Source organism: Rhinolophus hipposideros (assembly GCF_964194185.1).
Source record: "Rhinolophus hipposideros genome assembly, chromosome: 23".
Taxonomy (NCBI): domain Eukaryota; kingdom Metazoa; phylum Chordata; class Mammalia; order Chiroptera; family Rhinolophidae; genus Rhinolophus; species Rhinolophus hipposideros.
Window position 1 is genome coordinate 37,610,514 of NC_138069.1, and position 21,507 is coordinate 37,632,020.

General features: G+C 46.6%; 2 protein-coding genes across 3 annotated transcripts in view; one reads left to right on the forward strand and one right to left on the reverse strand.

The window, feature by feature from the left end:
• Positions 1-2,181, reverse strand: part of INSYN2B (inhibitory synaptic factor family member 2B) — a 105,275-nt gene extending 103,094 nt beyond the window's left edge. Inside the window, exon 1 of one of the 2 annotated variants that reach the window (XM_081036151.1) lies at positions 1,968-2,181. The gene's annotated coding sequence lies outside the window, so the exon portion shown is untranslated. The remainder of the gene's footprint in view (positions 1-1,967) is intronic. The other variant, XM_081036152.1, reaches the window with a different exon arrangement.
• The window catches only part of DOCK2 (dedicator of cytokinesis 2), a 368,348-nt gene that overhangs the window by 279,023 nt on the left and 67,818 nt on the right, over positions 1-21,507 (forward strand). The window contains exons 28-30 of the mRNA XM_081036150.1: positions 4,333-4,431; positions 7,001-7,095; positions 17,484-17,562. Of these exons, the coding sequence (XP_080892276.1) occupies positions 4,333-4,431; positions 7,001-7,095; positions 17,484-17,562 (273 nt within the window). The remainder of the gene's footprint in view (positions 1-4,332; positions 4,432-7,000; positions 7,096-17,483; positions 17,563-21,507) is intronic.

The window sequence follows — 21,507 nt, forward strand, 5'->3', positions numbered from 1 at the left end:
CAAGGCCAGGCAAACTGATAGCCTCTTCTTGGTTCACTGAGGGCTTCAGGGGTCCTGGCTGGGTGTTGGCATTAGAGATGGTTAAATAGATATGTTTGAGTGTTGGCCTTATCAATGTGATGATGGTGACGATGATGAGGATGGCTATTTATGGTGACGATGATGATGATGGCTTTTTATGCAAAGGAAGAGAATGATTTGGGGAGGGCTATCCTGCTGATCACAGTCCCCTAGAGTCCCCGCTAATTAATATGCATCACACAATATCAGGTTTTTCTTTTGCTCTCTGGCCGTCACACAGTGACGAGACCCTGACGATTTTCCTTTGGAGCTTCAAGTACCTCCCAGGTGTGCAAGACCTCCCTGCGTCCTGACGGACTGAATTAATTAAGAGGATTGATTGTCGTGGATGGCTGAAGAGGCTTCTCTGAGGCAAATAAGCTCAAGGCGTTAAGTACCCCCCCCCATCAGCCAAGCGTCTGTAATGATCGCACTTCTTTCTACACGTTTGACCTACTTTCAAACCGTGTCTCCTCATGCTGTGATTCATTAGCTACATTCTAAACCACCCCGATCCCCGTCGAGGTGACTCTGCCTGGTTTGTGCCAGCATCTCTGATACAGTTTCTCTCCAGATTTTAATATGCAGGTGCCCCTAGTATTCTGTTTTAAAAAGCGATTTCCCATTCAGGCACCTGGCATGCTGCTTGGGGATGGATGAGTGGCTGCCTTGCACCTTGGTAGTAAATATGTGTCCGCTACAAAATTTCTGCCCAGGCTGGAACAAGGGGGGTTCTCACTAGCCTGGACTGCAGGAGATCCCTCCATCCCACTGTCCCCCATGCCGGATTCAGGCTTTTCCACGTTGCTGACAGGGCTGGGAGTTGGGACTCCTACCCTATAAAGTTTGAGCTCTGTCACCGTTAGAAGGCTCCGAGTTGCTAGGCAAATGCAGTCTGATCAGCACCCCTGCCCCCAATTCCTCTGTCTCTTTCCAAACATGTAAAACATGGTGGCTGTGGAAGGTCTCAAACTTGTGAAAAGGGGACAGGGGCAGTGAACACAGAGGCAGATTGTCATGGAGAGAGAGGCTACTACTGAAAAAGGGATGGATGGCAGAGAAGCATCATGTTTTTCTACCACTCTATCATTGCGTGACAAAGAAGTGTTTCTTTTTTTTCTTCTTTTTTTGTAGTTTAAATGACAGGAGGAGCCTTTTCTAACTCTGAGCCTGCTGCTGGTGTCTCATGCCATTCCACGAATCAATCAGTCCTATTGGTGTGATTTCTGATAGATTTAATACTAAGGTGGGCTAGACACCATAGCAGAAAAAAAAAAAGGGGTGCTTCCAGACAGAAGTAAGACACTGTCATTTTTCATTAGCAGCCAAATGCAGGTAACTTGTCCAAACTTCCGCCACATCACACTGCAAATCGTGCACTCAGTTGGGTGTTTCTATGTAGTAGTTAGAACGGGAAATGAACAAGCTGGAAAAAGTAATTTTGACTGCTCAGTGAACTGTAATACCCCGGGCAAGTCCTTATACAAAGATAATGGTTTCTTTGTAAAATGGTCACTCTCTCTAGGTGGGACTGAAACTCCGTCCCCCTTTTATTGTTTTAAAATAAAGCATGGAAGTCTCTCTAAACAAGGCTTCAGACAGCACAGCCTTTTCAAGGCAATTCCAGGCGACTTGAGCTCTGAGGTTTGGTTTTTGCTTTTTCCCCCCTTCAAATTCAAATCAAGCCATTGCAAATAACAAGCATTCAGTATCTATGCATTTGGGGCAGCCTGCAGCTCTGACAATGGTGGATTTTCCACCACACACCACCACCACACACACAAGCTTATAATCCCAGGACTTCTTTAAGCAAAAGCTTTCAAAGTAAACTATTGTCCAAGAGACGATAGCATTTTCTCGTACAGGATCATCGATCACAAAAAATAAAACCTACCCACATCTCTTACCTTGAAGCAGTGGAATTACCTGCAGAGGAGGTCCTCCCTTTCCTTGCAAAATGAGCCAGGCTTTGGCCAGCAGCGGAATTACTCCAAAAGAAGGAATAATAAGTCCTTTATGTTGTAATTTTCACTGTTTATATGCAAGAAGTGTAGTGGGTCTGCTCACGTAGGAATAAATAAAAAGCCGAACAAACTGCTCGGCAGCTACCATGTGAAAAGAAAAGACCTCTAGTGGCCACAGGCTGAATTCTTTGAGGAAGAGAGAGGAGATGGAGGGAGTAGAGGAAATATACAATGTGTGTTTGAGCTCGTGCTCTCTCTCTCTCTCTCTCTCTCTCTCACACACACACACACACACACACCTCGCAGACTCTCAGGTTTCTCCCTTCTTGCATTCAGCCTGGGCCAGAGGGGTAAACAATAAAAGCCTGTGTCCTGATGTATGGGACCTGGTTAAGTTAACAGTGATGCTAGAGCTCTGGTTTGAAGGGGACTGGTCACGTCACAAACTCAGCACCACCCCGGGGCCTGGGCAGGAGATGGAGTCTGACTTCTGGATGCTTTAGGCCGTTGGCCCCAGTGCAGAGGCTCAAGGTCCCCATCATCACAGAGTCCCAGCTGTGCGTTCTCGGCCAGCTCCGCGTGTTTTCTGAACACATGTGCTGTGCGTGGTGGTCCCTGGCAGGCAGGGCTGGCTTCCTGGACCTGTGATTGGCTCCGAGGGCCCTGCGGCTGTCTTGAAGTTCTGAATTATGCTTTAATAAGGACTCTGCATTTCCATTGCGTCTGTTTCCCCTAATTACATAGCTGGTTCTGCTGACTAAGAAAGCATCTTGTCCCTAATGTCCTCATTGGGAAGAACCTAGAATCAAAGGAGAATCCCTCCCTTTCTTTGGGAGCTGCTTTGGGGAAAGTAAACTTGGGGAACAAAGACTTCCTGGGAAAGAATGCCAAAGGGGCTTCCTGGCGGCATCATGGCTTTCCCTCCACCACTAACGAAACTATAAACCTGTAACTTGGGAGAACATTTCTTATTTCACCTTTTTGATATTTTTCTAACCATGGAAGTTGATATTTGGGGGATGGGGGGTTTCTGTGTGTGTGTGTGTGTGTGTGTGTGTGTGTTATCATTGTTGTTTTTAGCAAAGACAGCAGTTTGTGATGCCAAACCCATTTTCGTGGTTCAAACATAATCAATACTTGCAGGCCCACCTCTCTGGTGCGTATTATGTCCGACACCCTTTAGTAGCAGGGCTCCCTGAAACACCTGCGTCACTTCAAGCAGACCATTTTCCGCAACTTGTTCTTGATCTGGCCGGGGGGGGGGGGGGCTACCCTTGGCCAAGACGGCAGCCCCAGTGAGAGCTTCAGGGGACAGTCTGGAGTGGATTTGTGGTCACCACTTCCCTTAGCAGATTTCCAGAGCAGACATCCATCCCTAAATGCTGCCCACAGACACTAGGCCAAACAGAAAACTCACCCTAAGACAGACTCATAAACGGTGGGAAGAAAAAGTAGAAAAGGGTATGGTGATGGGTTCTGGGGTGTGAATGAATATGGTTCTTACTCTTCTGATCCCACACATCTTTCCAGACCCACCTGGTCTGCACGTCGTTGCGTGGATTTCCCTCTTGTCTGAATCCCTCTGGGTACCTGGTCTGCTTGGCAGATCAAGGGTCTTGCACCTTTGCCCTCGTGGATGTTAGTCTTACTTTCCCAGAGAGAGCATGAGCTCCGAAAGAGCAAGGATCACCTCTTCTCATTTCTTTTTCCCTCCATGGCCCTTAGCAAGTGCGGTCCCTGGTAGCTGCCGGCTTCTCCTGCTGGTCCAAGCATGACCCCGGCAAAGAACTTCAGTGCACTGAGGGCTCTAGAGGAGTCCTTGGGTCCTTCTGATTCACCTCTGCAGGCAGGTACAAGTGGGTGATCGTCCCACTTTACAGACGAAACAACTGGGGCTTAGACATGTACAAGTATTTACAAGAAAATCAAACTGTCTCCAGGATCTTGATTGACGCTGGGTCTCCAGATACCAATGTAGTGCTCTTTTCCCAGTGTACTAGCGGCTGGAGAGGTAATGGGCTGGGCCTTGTGTTCTGGATCTGGAGCTCCTGTTACAGGCACATAATAGGCGTTCAGTAAATGCTTTGAGATAATGAATGAGCTGATGAATGAACCATAGGAGACATCTCTTCATAGGGAGGTTTCTTATGCTGATCTGGTGGGAAGATAATCTCCATCTCTGGGGGACCTTTTCATACTTGCCTGGGGTGGTTGGGTGTTTTCCACTCTAAAGGCAAGGAAATGTAGAAGATGTATCTCATGGCCCTCCCTCCCCGATTTCATAACATTTTTTCTTTATTTCTTGCAGAGTCACTTTGTGGCATGTATGACAGCTATCTTAAACCAGATGGGCGACCAGCACTATTCCTTCTATATTGAGACCTTTCAGACCAGCTCCGAACTTGTGGTGAGTCTATAGGATGGATGCTGGGGGCAGGCTGCATCGGGGAGACATGTCACACTCTTGGTTCTCAAGAGTTTGGCGCCACAAGGGCTCCGCCATGGACCTTGAGTCTGTGTATGTCTAAGTTTGCAGACATGATCATGTGATTCCCTATTTCTCGTTCCCACTTAGGTCGTATATATCTTCTGGAGCCTGTCTTCAGGCCATGTCAGAGATGAGACCTGAATGTCTAGTGCAGACATGGGTTAACAAATATTTGTTATGAATCATAGGCATTCTGGGGCTTAAGGGCATGAATGCTCGGAGTCACACAGGGTTGGATTTGACCCCAGGACTTGTCACCAGCTGGTTGTGTGACCACTGACAGGTTAACCTCACTTAAGTCTCAGTTTTCACATCTGTAAAGTGGGGATAATATCGTTTACATCACAGGGTTGTAAAGGGGTTAAATGAGAGCACAGTAGCTCTCACATATTAAGTGCCCAGTAGAAGACAGCTAATATTACATGATGATAACAAACGCATGGAGGGAATTGGGCTCTGAGGCCCTTTCTGCTTCTAGAGTCTCAGTACTCATTTGCTACAGGGCTATCTGCCTGGGACCTGTGCCCTGCAGGTCCATATTTCTGCAGCAGATGACTTCATCCACCTAGAGCCCAGCCTGGGCTGTCCCAAGGGTATAGTAGGCCTTTTGCCCTCAGTGTGGTCACCTTTGTCTTTGTCCCTTTACTACTGCCATGTTCAAGGGTTCTGCTGCCAGGGGCTCACTTTCAACTTTCCTTGGAGGAACCAAAGGCATTGGACCAACTTCAGAGAATGACTCATAAAAAAAAAGGAGTCCTTAGGAATCCAATGTGCTACCTTTCATTCAGTGGAGAGACTGTCTCCTCATTGGAGTAGGGTAGGCAAGAAATGGAACCTCTTTCTGAGTATACAAAAATAGAACACAAACAAAGCTAAGTAACCCAGGATCCCCCCCTCCAAGTTTTCTATGTCTTGGGACATGGAAATAAAGAGACTGGATTCGTCATTTTTGACCCTCAATGGAAAGGTGGGAAGAAAGGTGGGAAAGGGAGTTTTCATTTATTGAACATATACCCTTTCTTATGGAATCATCACAGCAGTACGACACAGGTGTCATCGCTCTCTTTTATGGTGCTACAGCCTGTTTGATCAAGGCCACATAGCTAGTATGGGCAGAGGTGGGATCCAAGCCTCCACTCCAAACCTACCTCCAAGCCACCTCTTCTCCTTCAGAAGCCAGGGCTTCCGTCTGTGAGCCAGAGGCTTCTCCATCCCGGGAGGGAGGGAACGCGCCTGAGATGATCCCCACACTGCCCCAGATGACGTTAAGGATGAGTAACGACACTGTCACCAGCAGCGTGGAGCACTCAGTGGGCACTCACAATGCGCCAGGCTCTGGGAGCATCTCGGGGACAGTGTGCATTTAATCCTGACAGTGACCCTCTGAGGTGGCCGCCACCCCCACTCTGCTGAGGCAGAACCTGGGACTTAATGCACTGACGTCATTTTCCCCAGAAGCAACGATTGCTGGAAAGGAACCAATCTTATTTCTAAAACTTTGCGATTGTGCGTGAAGCAGTGATTTTCAAATTATATTCCTCCCAGCCTTACTATCCTCCACCATAAACACACACACACACACACACACACACACACACACACAAACACACACAGAGAGAGAGAGAGACTTCAACCACAGCTCTTCTACTTATTTTATATCTTAGGTTCCAGGTAGGATGTTTTTTGAACAAAGAATTCTGTTGTTAAAGTCATTTGCAAACCAGTGGCTTAAGGAAAGCTCTGAACAGGTTCCCTATGGATTTTAAATTTTACCTAAAGCACACAGGTGAAGACGGTATGACTTCATATCGTCCGGCCCAGGAGGGTCCCAGTGGCAGCGCTTCTGCTCTCTGCTCCTTGGCTTCGTCTTGAATGTGTGTCCTCCAAAGATGGAGAATGAGTTTGGTCCGCTGCAAATCTAATGGGCTGCGTTGAGGGCCACTTTGAACCTCCTCAAAAGAGAGGAATAGAGTCCCTACCGTCTTTGATCTAATCAGTCCAGAAACGTCTCTGGGACACGTGAATTATCTGTGTTTACAGTACTGCTAATTAGATGTTTATTTTAATAATAGTTTGTTTGCTCAATGACCTTGGATGCTTTCAGATCGTGCATTTTATTTCCTTCTCAAATACATATTTGGGAAGATGATTATGAAATTGCTACATCAGTGACTACATTTACTTTACTCCCAAAGACAGAATTAACAGTGCTTTGAGAGTGTCACCACATTTCACATCCGTGTCCCACTTATGTTTGTGACACAGTCTCCCAATAACTCACATTCAGCTTTCAACTAAAAATCTACCACCATTGATTTCAATGGATTGACTCAAAGAAAGGCTGTGTCCCTTCCCTTTCTGGCCCTCCAAAAAATAGTAAAGAAATAATAAAAACAGCCAACAAGCTCTTGGCACTTTCAGTCTGTCCCTATAAAACTAGGTGACAGGTGTGTTTTTGTTTTGTTTTGTTTTGTTTTTACTATTTCAGGACTTCTTGATGGAAACATTCATCATGTTCAAGGACCTCATCGGGAAAAATGTGTATCCTGTAGATTGGATGGCCATGAGTATGGTTCAGAACAGGTGAGCTACGTGTGCTTGCTGACAGCCACACCACCCTGGCAGTCACTTACAGGGCACCGGGAGAGAGAAAATGGCAGCGTTTCTCCCTGGTGAACATACATGGAGCTGTCACAGCTCCTTTCTTTCTATTTTTAAATCCTGGGAAACTCTTCACCAACCTTGCTTTTTACTTAAATTTGTTACTCCTTATGCCTTTTTATTTACCAATCTTCAAATATCAGTTACAACATCGTACTTTGGAGGCAAAGTCTTATTACAATTATTTTACAGTCTTATTACAATTATTTTAATTTTTTTCCACATAGGATATATTCTGGGACATATGGCAAAATAAATTTAGGAAACATTGGATTAAACAGCTTTGATCAGATTTCTGTGCCGCAGGACTTCTCAGAGCCTTTGATATGCTAATGTGATTCTCTAAATTAAGGGTTTAGGAACTAGCATTTCACAGATGAATTTGCCCATGGAACCATTTGGTATCCATATACACATGTCTCTGTGTATACATATGATACCTATTAGCATCTCATAGAATACCAGTGTGACTCAAGTATAATTCGGATCAAACATGGCCGAGTACCTTAGATAAAAGTAATCATAGTTATTATAAGCAATTTCAGTCTTCAGTGCTTCCTCTCAAATAGTATTATTTCAAGCAAATTAATTCAAATCATAACACTCAGCAATATTTTACTGAGTATTTACTGAGCATTCCCTTTCTCCATTCCTCTGTGTCTCAGTGCTTCTCAGATCCCATGGTTTACCCACGTCTCTCTCAGGACCTTGTTCTCAATTCCTACCCACAGACTCCTTGAAACGGGGTCTTCTTGGCCCCTCTCCTTCCTCTCTATCGCTTTCCTTTGGCTTCTTGCATTTGTTTTAGTTGTTTCCCATGGAAAGCCCTTCGCTCTACCTGAACTAGAAGTTTTTTTCTCTCTGCCGATTACCCTTGTTCTAGGTCTCAAAAGCCCAGAATTGGTGTGCAAAGACAGAAATACCTGCAGAAAATGGAAGAAGGGTAAATATGGACATAGCAAAAGCAGAATTCTCTTTAGTGGGAGGCAACGTGGGAAGACTGTGACCATTTGTATATAGCAGTAGTTTTGTCATTGGATACAGTCTGAGAATTTCTATCTCGTGTGTGTGTAAGAGCTGACTCCAGTCCCAGGTGGCCTCCAGTTCATGCTTTTCTGTCCTCTGAAAAGCTGCTCTTCCACTCGCTGGATCCCTAAGTGCCTAACCAGGTGACACGATAAACACCCTCACCCACAGTGCTCTTGGGGCCAGCTTTAGGGGCTGGTGAAGGGAAGGAGAGGCTTGTCAAGGCAGAAAGAAGTACTTGTCCGTGTATCAGAGCCTGGTAGGAGGACGAAAATCAGCCCAGTCTGGGCTCACCTTGCCCTGATTCTCTGTTCATATCACAGAGAGGGGAGACTGGCTTTTGCAATGATTAAAGTGTTGCAGTGATTAAAGGCCAGACCATGTTGTGGGTCAGAGGCAGGTCCCTCCCTAGCCCTTAGGTCAGGGCCAGCTTCCTCAGTCCCTGCACTCTAAAGGTTCCCATGCTTGCTTGAATGCCCTGGGCTCACCATCTTGAGATTCTAAATAATTTTTCAACAAGGAGACTCCCGTTTTCATTGTGCACTGAGCTCAGCAGTGTGTAGCTAGCTGGTCACGGCGTATGTCGCTGCTCAGCCATCTTGTGCTGTGGTAGGAGCCAGCTCCTCCACTGTGTATGAGCCCCTTCACTGTCTGCCAGCTGCTCGACAATGTCTGGGGGTTCTGCCAAGTGACATGACCTACCCTGTACTGGAGATTCTTTCAACTACGCAGTGTTATCTACCATTTCATACATCTGTGACTTTGCAAACACTGTGACTCCACTCCCCTCCAACGCAACATAAAAGCGCCCTTCCAATTCTTGACCGTGTACGTTCTCCTTTGCGGATCCCTCTAAGATTCTCTCATGGTAGGAGAATGGGTTTCCTCTCTGTGTTTCCACACGCGCCTGTGTGATAACACTTACCCTAGTCATCTCCTCATACGATCGCTTCTGCCCCTAGAGAATGGGCTTCTTGAGGACACACACTGTGTCCAGTTTATCTCTGTGTTTCCAGCTCCTGGCACAGAGCCTGACATTCATAAATGTGTATAACGAGTCTGTGTATCCAGTGGGCACTAACTGACTAGGAGTTTAAAGAAATCGAATTCAAATTTGCCTAAGCAAAAAGAGAATTCTCTTGTTGGGCTTAGACAACTGAAAGATCCCAGAGTTATGGCTTCAGGCATGGACGTATCTAGCTGCTCGAACAGTGTTATAGGAAATCTGTGTCTCTACTTCTGCTCTCTTCTCTGTTGGCATCGTTCTCAGGCAGATGCTCTCATTGAGGTGAGGAAGAGGGGCTCTGAAAGTCCCAGATACATGTCTTACTGGATTAGCGACCACAACAGAAAGAAAAAGCCTCTTCTTTAGGTGCAGCAAAAGTCCCAGGTTGGTCTTTAAAAGCCTGGCCTGAGATATAGAAGCCCATCAAGAAACCTCTGTGGCCAGGAGCATGAAATGTGCTGTTTCCCTAGGCTTGGGTCACGTGAAACTGGAAGGCGATGGTTAGCTCCTCCCAACACAAAAGAAGGGCTGGGGGAATCGTTGTGTAGAGCAGAGTCTTATCAGTGTGCAGGCATCTGAGGCAGTGTCCAGGGGACGTGAGCCAGAGAAGCTGCCGCCCGAGTAGGCCAGCCCCCACATCTGAGTAGTGACAGTCATCCTGGAGGAAACGCTGGGAAGCGCTTTGGAGAAATGGCCTCTCCTGAAGTACCAGCTCGCTATGTACGGATTTTACTTTCTTGGGCGGACAGGCCCCCAGAGAAGATACAATAGCCTTGTTTCTTCAATCCTAGGGAATTAGAATGTAATTTTCTAAGGGACCTAAGAAAGTGGAATTGCCTCCAAACGAGCAACATTTGTATCTGTTAAGGGTCAGCTCAGTACTTGTATCTCTACATTAAAAAATAAAAAAAGTTAGGCTCAGAGATACAGCTTGAGTGTCAAACTTCTTAGTTCTGCCACCTTCTCTTTCTTGGGAAGTCATTTACTCTCTTGGCATCTCCTTAGCACAGTGCTGGTACCGCAGAAGAACTCGCTAAACGGAAGCCTTGCCATCTCCAGGTGCAGACCACAAACTTAGCCTTGGACTAGAGAAGCATGTACCTATTGTCCCCCAGAAGATACCTGTTTTTCTCCTCGTGGGCATTGATTAGTTAGTAGATTCCTTCATCTTCAGGCCACAGTGCTCCCTTGCTGCATTTATAGAGCACTTGAAGTTTTCTCACTGTTTCTGCATCTCGTGCCATGTTATAATAGCTAACGTGTTAAGTACCCATCTCCACCTCTGCTGTGAATACTTTGCACATATTAGCTTATTTACCCTTCACAACAACTTTATGATGTAGAACGATTATGATCCACCTTTCATCTACGAGGAAACTGAGGCACAGAATAGATGAGTACCTCACTCAGTGTTGCACTGCTAATAAGAAAACAGAGGGGACATGCAATCGGAGCCCACGTTCTTAATCTCTGCTCCTTTAGCCTGTAAAATAGTGAGGCTTGTATATGAAGTGCATTGTGCGTAGGTGCCAACTGCGCTTGTATTGGCTCAGATAGTTAAAAGAAGCCCAAAAAGGTAACTTGCCCAAGGTCATGCATCGTGTTAGGGAGAGATTTCAACATAAATTGGACAAACAGATCATGTACCACCAGATCCGGATTCCTCAGACCACCATTGTGAAAACTGGCAGCCTGAGCTCCATTCATTCATGAGGCCAAGGCAAACTGCATATGTTGGTTAGTCTGTACATTACAACTTCCTTCCTTTCTTCCTTCTTTCCTCCCTTCCTTCCTTTCTTCCTCCCTCCCTCTCTCTCCCTCCCTCCCTCCCTCCCTGCCTCTTTCCCTTCCTCCTTTCCTCTATTACTCCCTTCCTCCCCTATTATTTACATATAGTTATAATTTATCTGTTTTCATAATTTCTCTATTATCACTTATGATTTATGTATGTATGTATGTATTCATCATATATAATTCATCTGCTTGTTGGGAGACGGAATGGCATTTTCCTGATTTGAATGTCTCCTCAGCTGGGTGCTGTTTGTGTATGCAGACATAGTGACATGTCTGCTGCAAGAAATACCGTCTGTTAGAGCATTTTTCTTTTTGGTAAGATGCAGCATTCAGTAAGATGTATTTACATGACATGGTTAATTTTTAAATGATCAAGTTCTTTATAATATTGTAAATCAACAAAATTATCCTTGCGACCTCTTTTCTCTTCCATCTACACCTTGATTGGGAAGTCCAGCATTTTGAGGGGACTTAGGAATTTATACACAGCCCTAAAGCTTCTCTAAATGGAATCAACCAGCACATATTTATAGAGTGTCCTAGACATTCGGGACCCTGGGGAGTGGAAAGACCCATTTACTCCTTTGTCCCAGAAGGCAGGGGGCTTACAGTCTAGTTGGTGAGACAGTGCATATGCCCAGGGAGCTATGACCACGTGCTGCAGCCACCGTAGTGAGTTCAGAACACAGAGAATGCCCAGAGCAGTGAGGGTTTACCACTGCCAGGGTTCAAATCCTGCCTCCACCAGTTAATAGTTCTGTGACCCTGGACAAAGTTGCTTAATCACTTTGACTCAGTTTGTCTCACAGTTAAATGGGCTACTAATAGTACCTATCACAAAGGATTTTTGTGAGAATCAAAATGAAATAATATATATATAAAGTACTCAGAACAGGGTTTGACATATGGCAAGCATTTCATAAGTATTAGTTATTATTTTTATTTTCACATTCCTATGGTCTGGGAATACCCAAAATGTTTCACAGGAGAGACAAATCTGGGCTGGGTCTTGTCTACCTTTACCAACGACTTATTTCAAGGTCTGACATTGTCCTAAGCTCACAATAGGCCCATAGTTAGGAGGTCACAATAGCTGACCCTAGGAAGTGGAGCAGGGCTGTGCCCAGCAATGCTATGGCGACTCCATCAGTGCCAACAAATCCTGGGTGCCCACCTTCCCTTCTGACCTACATGCATTTGCAGTGCCTACACCTTTATGTAGACCCCACCTCCTCCAGTCAGTATGGGTTCTTTAGTCAGAACTGCACACCTAACCCTGACGCCCAGCTGGCCACAGGATTCCAGATTCCAGGAGCTTTGCATCCCTAACTGGAATCCCAGATTACTCGAGAAGCCTCAGGGGCACTTGGGGTGAGCCTTGCCCTGACACTCAGCTGGAATCTGCTGAGTCACTCTAACTCTTGGTGCCTGGTTGTAAGGGAAGCAGCTTACAGGCTCTGGGAGGATGGATTTCTCACTGCCTCAAGGGGAGGAATAAGAACTCCTTTCTCCTGGCCAGCTCTTTTATTTCCATTTTTAAGTTTTGACCAGCAGAATCCTGGAACGTGCCGTGAGCCAGCACGGGAAATGGGATTCAGAGAGACCTTCTCCTTCCCTTGGGCATTCTCACCAAAAGGGCACACCCACCTTCTGTTTCCTCTTCTATTCACATCGTACAAATTGTGGGTGTGGGATGGTTGTCACATCCGAGTGTTTTCAGCCTCAGATCCTCCTGCCAGAGCTACAAGGTGGCCGGGCAGTTAAGGACAACCACTGCCATTTGCTGAGGAACCCCTGTGTGCTCAGGCCGTGGGTCACCGGCTCCCTACACCGCAATCTCCTTTAATCTCCACAGTTGGGGCAGCTAAAACTCCCAGCGCTCAGGCTGCCAGCCCCAGGCCCCAGCACAGAGTGGGCATTTGACCCAGAACCGGCTTGCTCCGGCTCTGTGTGCCCCTTCCATTCCTGCATGCAGCCCAAGACTAGTGTTTGTGGTGCATCGAGGCCTGCTCGGGAGACAAAACAGGCAGACTCTAGGTTGCCTCCAGTAACGAGGATTTGTTCTGCTCCACGGCGGGGAGCAGGAAGCTGGGCAGCCAGTCCAGGGGCTGCAGTGAGGCTGTTTGGGGAGCGGTTTTCAGGATGCCAGCCTCAGGGTTGGCTCCCCTTTCTGCCAACTTCTTCCTACTCACAGCAGCTGACGCTCTCGCATACGAATTCTGCTTCCTCACGGAATCATCTGCTCATGGCTTCCACTCAGGGCCCCGGTTCACTGCACTCTCCCTGGTTTTTCTGCTTTGGGACTGCCTAAAGGGATTTGATCTACTCCTCTCCGGGTCTGGGCGCCCTCGCTGGGTACCCAGAAGATCACCCTAGGCTGCTGGCTCCCCATGGAAGACTGCCTGAGTCCAGTGTTGGCCCTGCACACACTCAATAGCTGTGGGCAGGGCAGCAGGACAGTGGGGATAGTGTGAAGAGGCCCTGTGCGCACGGTGGGCACGCGTGCAAGCTGGCCTCCAGGGAGCCCGTATGTCTTTCTGGTTCATTGCCAAGACTTCAGAGAAAGATGGACCTGAGATTGGGTCTGGACGCTGCTGCTTTTCAGCTGTGTGAATGTGGGGAAATTATTTGATCTTTCCAGTGCTCAGTTTCCTCTTCTGTTCAGTGGATGTAGTAATAGCACCTGCCTCCGTTTGTGGAATTAAATAATGTCTGCAGAGCACATAGTGCAGGGTATCTGAATGATCATTAGGAATCTTCTGTCATTGCTGTTTTAATAAAGTGAGATCACAACTTGTGTTGAACAGAATGACAGAGATTTCCTTATGGACAGAGTAGTGTGGTGCTTACATACTGACGTTCTAAAGATAGCATACCTTTGTTTAAATCCGGGTTCCACATGTACTGGCTGGGTTTGGGGGAAGCTTGCTCACATCTCTAAAATGGAAACAATATCTAACTCAGGAATTAGTGTGAGAAAGCAAAAAAGAAAAAAGGAAGGCATCCATGCAAAGTACTGAGCATGGAGCCTGGCTCGTTCCCGGTCGCTGTGGCTGTGATTATTATTGACCTTATAGAGCCTGCGACGTCCGCTTCACAGATGAGAAGCAGGGAGTTTAGGCTGACATGTGATGATGAACTTTGTTGTCAGCAATTCAAGTTCATTGTTGAAAGTAACAAAGTAACAGCAAGAGTTGAATGTGTTTTCATTCTAACCTTCTTCATCATATTAGTGCTAGACTTTAAGTACGATTAAAAAAAAAAACAGAAAGGAAGAAAAAGGAGAAGACAAAAGACCTACTTTGTTAAACCCAAACATGGGAAACCACACTTAAGTGATGTTCTGATTCCCAGAGGGTGGCTGCAGAAGAATCCAGAGAGAGAGAGAGAGAGAGAGAGAGAGAGAGAGAGAGAGAGAGAGAGAGAGAGAGAGAGAGGAAACTTGATTTACTGTCCCCCAGCCCCTATCTGGCACCAGTTTCCACCATCAGCCCTGGGGGTGATCCATTTCTGGTAGTCTCACGGGCCTTTGAGAGCTGGAGACAAGTTTGGGCCAACAATCAAAACAATGACTGTTATTGAAACTCCTGACAGGTTTGTTGCTGCTGAGAATTACAAAATTCCTCATGCTGGTATCATAGTAGAGAGTCCAAAATGTTTATACATAATATGACAGCCACGCGATGCATTTCCATCTGGGAATCAGATACAGATCTTCAAGGAAAAAGATACAGATGTTTCTTCAAAAGTATAGTAGCACATGACAGAAGAGCAAAACCAAAGAAATCTCACTTTCTGGCAGCCTGACAGGGTGGCAGATTTTTGTGGGTCTTTTATTTCCTGTCTGCACATGGCCCTGCCTGCTTCAGAACGGGTTGCTGGCTGCTCCCTGTCCTCTGACTGTTCATTTTGCTGTCAGTCCCTGCCTTTGGAAGAAAAACGAAGCAGCCCAAAGTGGCCATAGCTGCCACGTTACTATTATCCCCATGTATCAAGCACTGTGCTTAGGGCTTACTGTGTATTCACCAATAAATGCTGCAGTGCCCCTAGGAAAGGGGTTACATTGCTGCTGTTTCACGTCAAAGGTGATATTAACACGTCCCCAACACACACAGAGGGGAAGTGGCCAAGCCAGAAATCACATCCAGTTGTGTGTGTGTGTGTGTGTGTGTGTGTGCGCGAATCTTGTGGTCCCAATACCAGGACGCATGCTGTCTTTGTTTACCATTTAAGTGTTTAAGGAACAAGTAGCCCAGAGTTCCTTACGACTAATGTCAGATATTGCAGGTGCCATAGAAGCCTTACCTACGCTCTTGGCCCACTCAAAGTACGTGCAGCTTTCGTGGACATTTCCCATGCATCCCGAGAGCTTCCTCCTTACTTCATTCTCTGGGCTTTCTCTGGCTGCAGGAGAGCACACAGCCATCTGCAGGGAAGGCCAGAAGTGTTAAAGGGGACGTATTGTCCATGTAAGAGCAACTTCCAACCAGCGAGGGGCTGGCATTAATGGGTAAATAGCCCAGCCTCCTCCCCCTGGGAGGGGACACATCTGATGTGCAGGTGTGTTCTGTACAGTCTCTCAGAGGTTCTGCAGCAGAACTGAGTCCCAGTTATTACCCACAGCAATAACCTTTAAATAAACACTTTCTTTGCTAGCTGGCTTCCTGTTGAGTCTCAGGTAGGCCAAACAGGCATTTCCCCTGTGGCAGCCACTCAATAGAGAAATTATTAATTGGCCATGTTCATCAAAAATTATAGGCAAAAGTACAGGTACGAGCTGGCCACTGGCCTCTAAGGTTTTACACACACAGTGGAAATTTGGCCACAGTTGGGAAGTGACTACAAATATCCAGGAGAGAATGATGGTGGCTTAGTTCAGGTAGTGGGATCATGAGAAGTAGCGAATTCTGGACACGTTTTTAAAGTAATATTAAGAGGATTTGCTGACAGGCCAGGCAGAGGATGTGGGAGAAAGAAAAGTCAAAGATGCTACCAAATGTCCCCCCTCCCCCTCTAACGATTAGAAGAATGGAGTTGTCCTTAATTGGATGGGGAGGCGACAGAAAGGGCAGGTAGGGAGTTGAGTTTTGACATGTATTGATTGAGATGCGTATTAGTCATCCAAGTGAGGCTATAGAGCAGAGAGCCGGAATATAAGCTAGAGCTCAGGGAGAGGCCTGGGATGAAGACATATACTCTTGGGAGTCAAAGGCATGTAGATTGGAGAATAGATGAGATCACGGCGGGAGCCTCTGATTTCAAGGAAAGTACAATCTAGTGCAGGAGACACATTACTGAGTCAGACAAATAAATCATCCTACACCATTACGAATGCTGGGAAAGGAAGTTGCAATGAATAGCCTTTGGGGAACACAAAGATACAGCGCACCCTGCCCTAAAAGAGATTAGAAGGAAAGTGGTATTCTACAAAGGAAGAGCACCGCCACGTACTCGGAAAACAACCAGAAGCACAGGAAAATAGTGAGAAACGAGTCTGGAGAAGAAGATTGGGGTCCAATCATGCAGGGCACTGACTGTGAAAAGACAGAGTCTGGGCTTCGCCTGTGAATAGCAGGGAGCCGTTCACGTGGTTGATTGACGTGTTTGGACCTGTCCTGTAAGGCCAGGGGCTCTTGATGGAGGCGCGACAGATAGGAGACTGCAAGATTAGTCAGTAGGTCTTGGCCAGAGCAAGGAGAGGAAAAGATGGACGGGAAGACATTTAAGAAGAAACACAATTTGACAACAGGCACCAAAATGTTAAATGTGCATAACATTTGATCAGTATTACCATTTCGGGGAGAAGAGATGCAGGTAGGAGGTGCATGGTATGCAGAGAAGAGTGATCGCTGCTTTAACAAAAATGGCTGTGGGACAACAGAAAGGTCCATCAATAAAAGTCTCATTAAATAAACGTATGCGTCCATACAATGGAATGCTGTCCAGTGTAAAAGGGATGATATATCTGAGTTCACTGGCATGAAAGGAACACAGACTCTATTGTTGAGTACAAAAACAGGCTGTGAAGCAGCATTTAGTGTTTAACGCCATTTATCAAAATGGTATCTGTAAAATATCATTTGTGCATATAGTCTAGGGAGACCTTTGAAATTAGGTTCTTCAAAATGTCGATGATGGTGGTCTCTAGATGGTAGGATTTGGTGGTGTGCTTTTTGTTTGTTTATTTGTTTCGGGAGGGGCAGTTTCTCTATCTTTATGGATGGCATGAATTTTCTGCCCTAAGCATGTAATCGTTTAAACAAAATCGTATACATTTTCCAAAGAAAGTCAAACAGATGGTCCTTGAGTCTTGCAAGGTAAATATGGCCCCATGTCTGTGGTATGAGCAAGTGTTACGATCTGGTCCTCTCCCTTGAGTGTTTTGGACGCTCCCTGAGGGCTCTTGGTCTGGGGCTTGTGGGAGGGGAGGATATGCCTGTGGCAGCATGCTCACGCAGTCTGGTGGTCTTCTCCCCTCTTCCAGGGTCTTCCTGAGAGCTATCAACAAGTTTGCAGAAATCATGAACCAGAAGTTCCTGGAACACACGAACTTTGAGTTTCAGGTGAGTAGGAAGCCCTCTTGGTGGCTCGGGTGCCCTGGCAGGGCTGATTCTCCATCAGACAAACCTCAAAGCACACACAGATATGCCGGTGTCTCTGGGGGCTTCCACACAGGGGTGTGGGCAGGGAGGGAAGTACTCAGGGTTTGGAACCGGCCTTTGACTAGTCATTAACTGAGCAGCATATGCAAATGTGACTGCATAATGAATCTTGTGCTAAAGAGCAGACTTGCATTCACTCATTGTCAGAGGGGGTGCCACCTTTTAAAAATGGATGACATTTTCTTATTTTATTCACTGGAGCCTAGAGAGCCACTCATAGACACTAAAAATACAGCTCTCATGTACATCTCTGTGACTTCCTGATACCTCCAGAAGTCACTTTTAGTGCTCAGACGAGACATAGGTCTCTGTGAGGTATGTGTCCTCAAAGCATTTCCCTGGGGCAAATAGAATGATGCTTTTGCTCAAGACCCAGGCAAGAAAAACCAACTCTCCAAAGCCCTGTGCAAATCCAGGCTGCTACCTCTGGCTGGCATTGTGAGAGAAGGCCCCCCCAAAGGGGAGCACCCTCTGCGGAAGTCTTTGATCCCCAGGATCTCTTGCAGTGCAAGCTTAGGGAATGAACTGGGGCGATGGCGTTTTCTGCCAGCTCACCTGGGCTTCAGGCCCTGCTGGGGCCTTGGCCTCTGACCAACTGAGCACCTTGGGCGCAGCCTGCCCTGCATCCAGACCTCAGTAGACTCATCTGTAAAATGCTCACATGTCCCCTTTGTGCTTCGTAAGGTTTTCCAGAGCTGGAATGTGCCAAGGTGCTGGCTGGAGGAATTCTGTAAGGTCCCACCAGTTTCCTTGCAAATACTTCTTCCTCAGAGAGGCTTCCCCTGCCTGACTCCTGTCTGAGGGCCCCCCCACCAACCCCACCGTCGTTATGTATCACCACTTAGCCTGCTGTGTAGTCTCTTTAAAGCACTAAATGGTATCTTCTTGGCCAGCATGCACATTTTCTCTCTTTCCTCCAGTAGAACGTAAGCTTCCTGAGTGCCAAGACTGTCTTACAGACTCTGCTCTGTGCAGGGCACACAGTAGGTCTCCTTGGGAAGGGGTTACCTGGCTAAGCCCTCCGAGATCCACTCTGCTAGAGAGCACTCGCCTATAAGTATTTAATACACATTATCTTTGAATAAGATTCTCGCTCACTACCTTGCATTTAAATCAGGCAATTGAACTATAACGATAATGAAGATAAAAGAGTAGCTGCCATTTTTTGATGGCCAATGTGTGTTCATCCCATGAGAAGCATTTTGTGTAAGGCCTTTCTCAGGCCTTACAGTGACAGTTACTGTTATCTTCCTGCTGGAAAGATGTAAGAACTAAGACTCCTAGGCGATAAGTAGATGGCCTGAAGTCACACAGCGTGTCAGTGCAGAGCTGGAACTAAAGCACAGTGGTGGTTGGCACAAAGCCCGCAGATGCCCCGTCCACATACGGAGTTTCACTCCACTGTGGGTTCACTGCCTGGCGGGGCCTGGGTTATAAATCTTTGACGTGGAAACGAAACATGTCACGTTGGCTGTTTGAATCGGTAGAAGTGTTTGATTCCCTTCCAACAAGGCCCAGATGCCCGCAGGCTCTGGTTCCCAGGACGCTCAGAGAAGCTGATGAAGCCATTGTTTTTTGGAGGGGCAGCTGGGAACGACACACCTAGGGGCCAGTGGCAAGGCAGTGTTTGGGCCATAAAACTGCTGAGTGGTTTGTTCCTCTCTTTCTGTGGGCAGTGGCAATGACAGCCTGGGACCTGGTTTCCTGACTCTGGCTCTCCCCCACCCCCGTGATCTGAAGGGGTACTTTCCAAAAGAGGCGTAGCTTCAGTCCTTCAGGCCATTCTTTTAGGTTTTAGCTTATTTTCCTGAAAGCAAATCTGCATCTGAGAGATGCCAGAGAAGTGGGCGTCCCATACATGGAGTGTTTGAGCTTATGAGCTGTGTGACTTTAGGCAAATTACTTGACCTCCCTGTGCCTCAGTTTCTTCGATATCAATTTACGACACTAATAGTAGCAATTTCATTGGATTGTTGAGAGAATTAAATGAACTTAATTTACATAATGTTCTTGGAACAGTGCCAGGAACATAGTAGATATTTAATATTAGTTGATCGTAATTATACTAATTGTTACCATTTTGATGATGAAGACGATCCTAAATGTGTCAGGTCTGGGAGCTCATATGTCAGTCCCTGGTAAACAGGAAGTAAGGAGGCATCTTTCTGGTCCCCACCACATTGCCAAGGGCTGTCATACCCACAAGATTTTGTAAAACCAGGAAAGTAGCCAACATCACAAAATGAAATGTCCCTTTTTCTAATGAGACTTCCATAGATATTTATTGAAAAGCTCTCAAGAACAGGATCATTTTTCAACCTTATCGGTGTTCTCCTCACCCCGTGTTCTCCTCACCCCAAGCGAGAATGGATTTGTTCTCTGTACCATGCCTGGAACACGCCTTGTTTTCTTCTTCTGGTTTCATTAATTATGCATTTAATGTCATGTCGGCAGGAACAGCATCCATCAGTGAGCACGGCGGCAGCCGCTGTCCAGAGGAAGGGCAGGTGCGATGGCATTATCCCTAATGTCCTTTCTGGAACTGTGGCTTTATGACTCATTCACAGGGCAGAAAGCAAGAAGCTCTGTGCTGTCACTCTGTAGGGGACAAGACCTGGAAATTACAAAAATGATGTTTCCTGCTTGGAGCTAAACTAATTTGCATTTCCCCGGCCCTATTCAGGATGCGGTGCCCTGGCACGCACCTCCATTTGCATGGTCAGGGAAGACCAAGAGAGGATTTGGAATTCAATTCGGCAAGGATTTTTGTTTAAGAGTAATTTTCATGAGTCCAGGCTATTGCAGCATGCTTTGAGGGATTCAGAAGCACAGCAGAACACAGCCTTGCCCTCAATGACCAGGTAGTCTTGATAGTAAATCAGGCTATTGAAATCCATCTTCGAGCAGCCAGGCTTTTGAAGAAAGTGATTAACCTTTCTTAGGCATCTACTTAGGACATTTTGATTCTCATCCTAACCCTGTTAGTTTGGGATATACCCATTTTACTGGTGAATAAACTGAGCTTCAGGAAAGTGGTTGACTTTCCTGTTAAAAGTCATCTATTCATTGGGGCTGTTGGGATTCAGGCTTATCTGCAAAGCCCAAACTCTTTCCACTCTTCCGTACTGTGCCTTTCAAATCTAGGAGACAGCTCTATTTAGCTCCAGAAGCACTGCTGCCCTTGTTAGCTCTTGTTGGCCCTGAGATAGAGAGCTCTACAGTGATTGGCTGTCGGATTAGACTCTCCCTGTTGGAAACTCTGATTGGCCCAGGATTCAGTGATTATACCTCAGATGTGCTCTTTGGCTCCAGGAAAATTGTTTCTGCCTTAGGCAGCTGTGATTGCTGCTAAGGTGGTTCTGTCTACTTGGGAAGCTCTGATTGCCTCTGCGATGGATCATTCCAGCCTTGGCCTGGAGGCATTTCTGGATCTGGTTGTGGGCACCAGACCATTTTGGGGTCATTTCTCAACCTGTGCTGGAGACCCTGTGAAATGAAAAGCTTCCAGGATAGTCCCAGCCCTTAGTGGATGAGTGAGGGCAGGCTTGGTGTTTGTAATAGGAAATGTAATCAGTAATGATTAAAAACAAACAAACAAACAAAAAAAAGGTGCGGAAAGAAAGGAGCACTCACGGAAGCCTTGATGAGCCCATAGCACCGCCTGTAAGGAGGCTCACTGTGGGACGGCCCTACCTGGCAGACAGATGGTCACAGGCTTGGGAAAGGCTTCTTTGGCCCTCCCTGCTTCAGCCTGAGGGCCCCAGACAACCTCTGGCCTAATGTCCCTAAGCTGAGTCCATAAGTGGAAACTTCCAGAATCAATAGCATCTATCCCCGAGTGGTTAT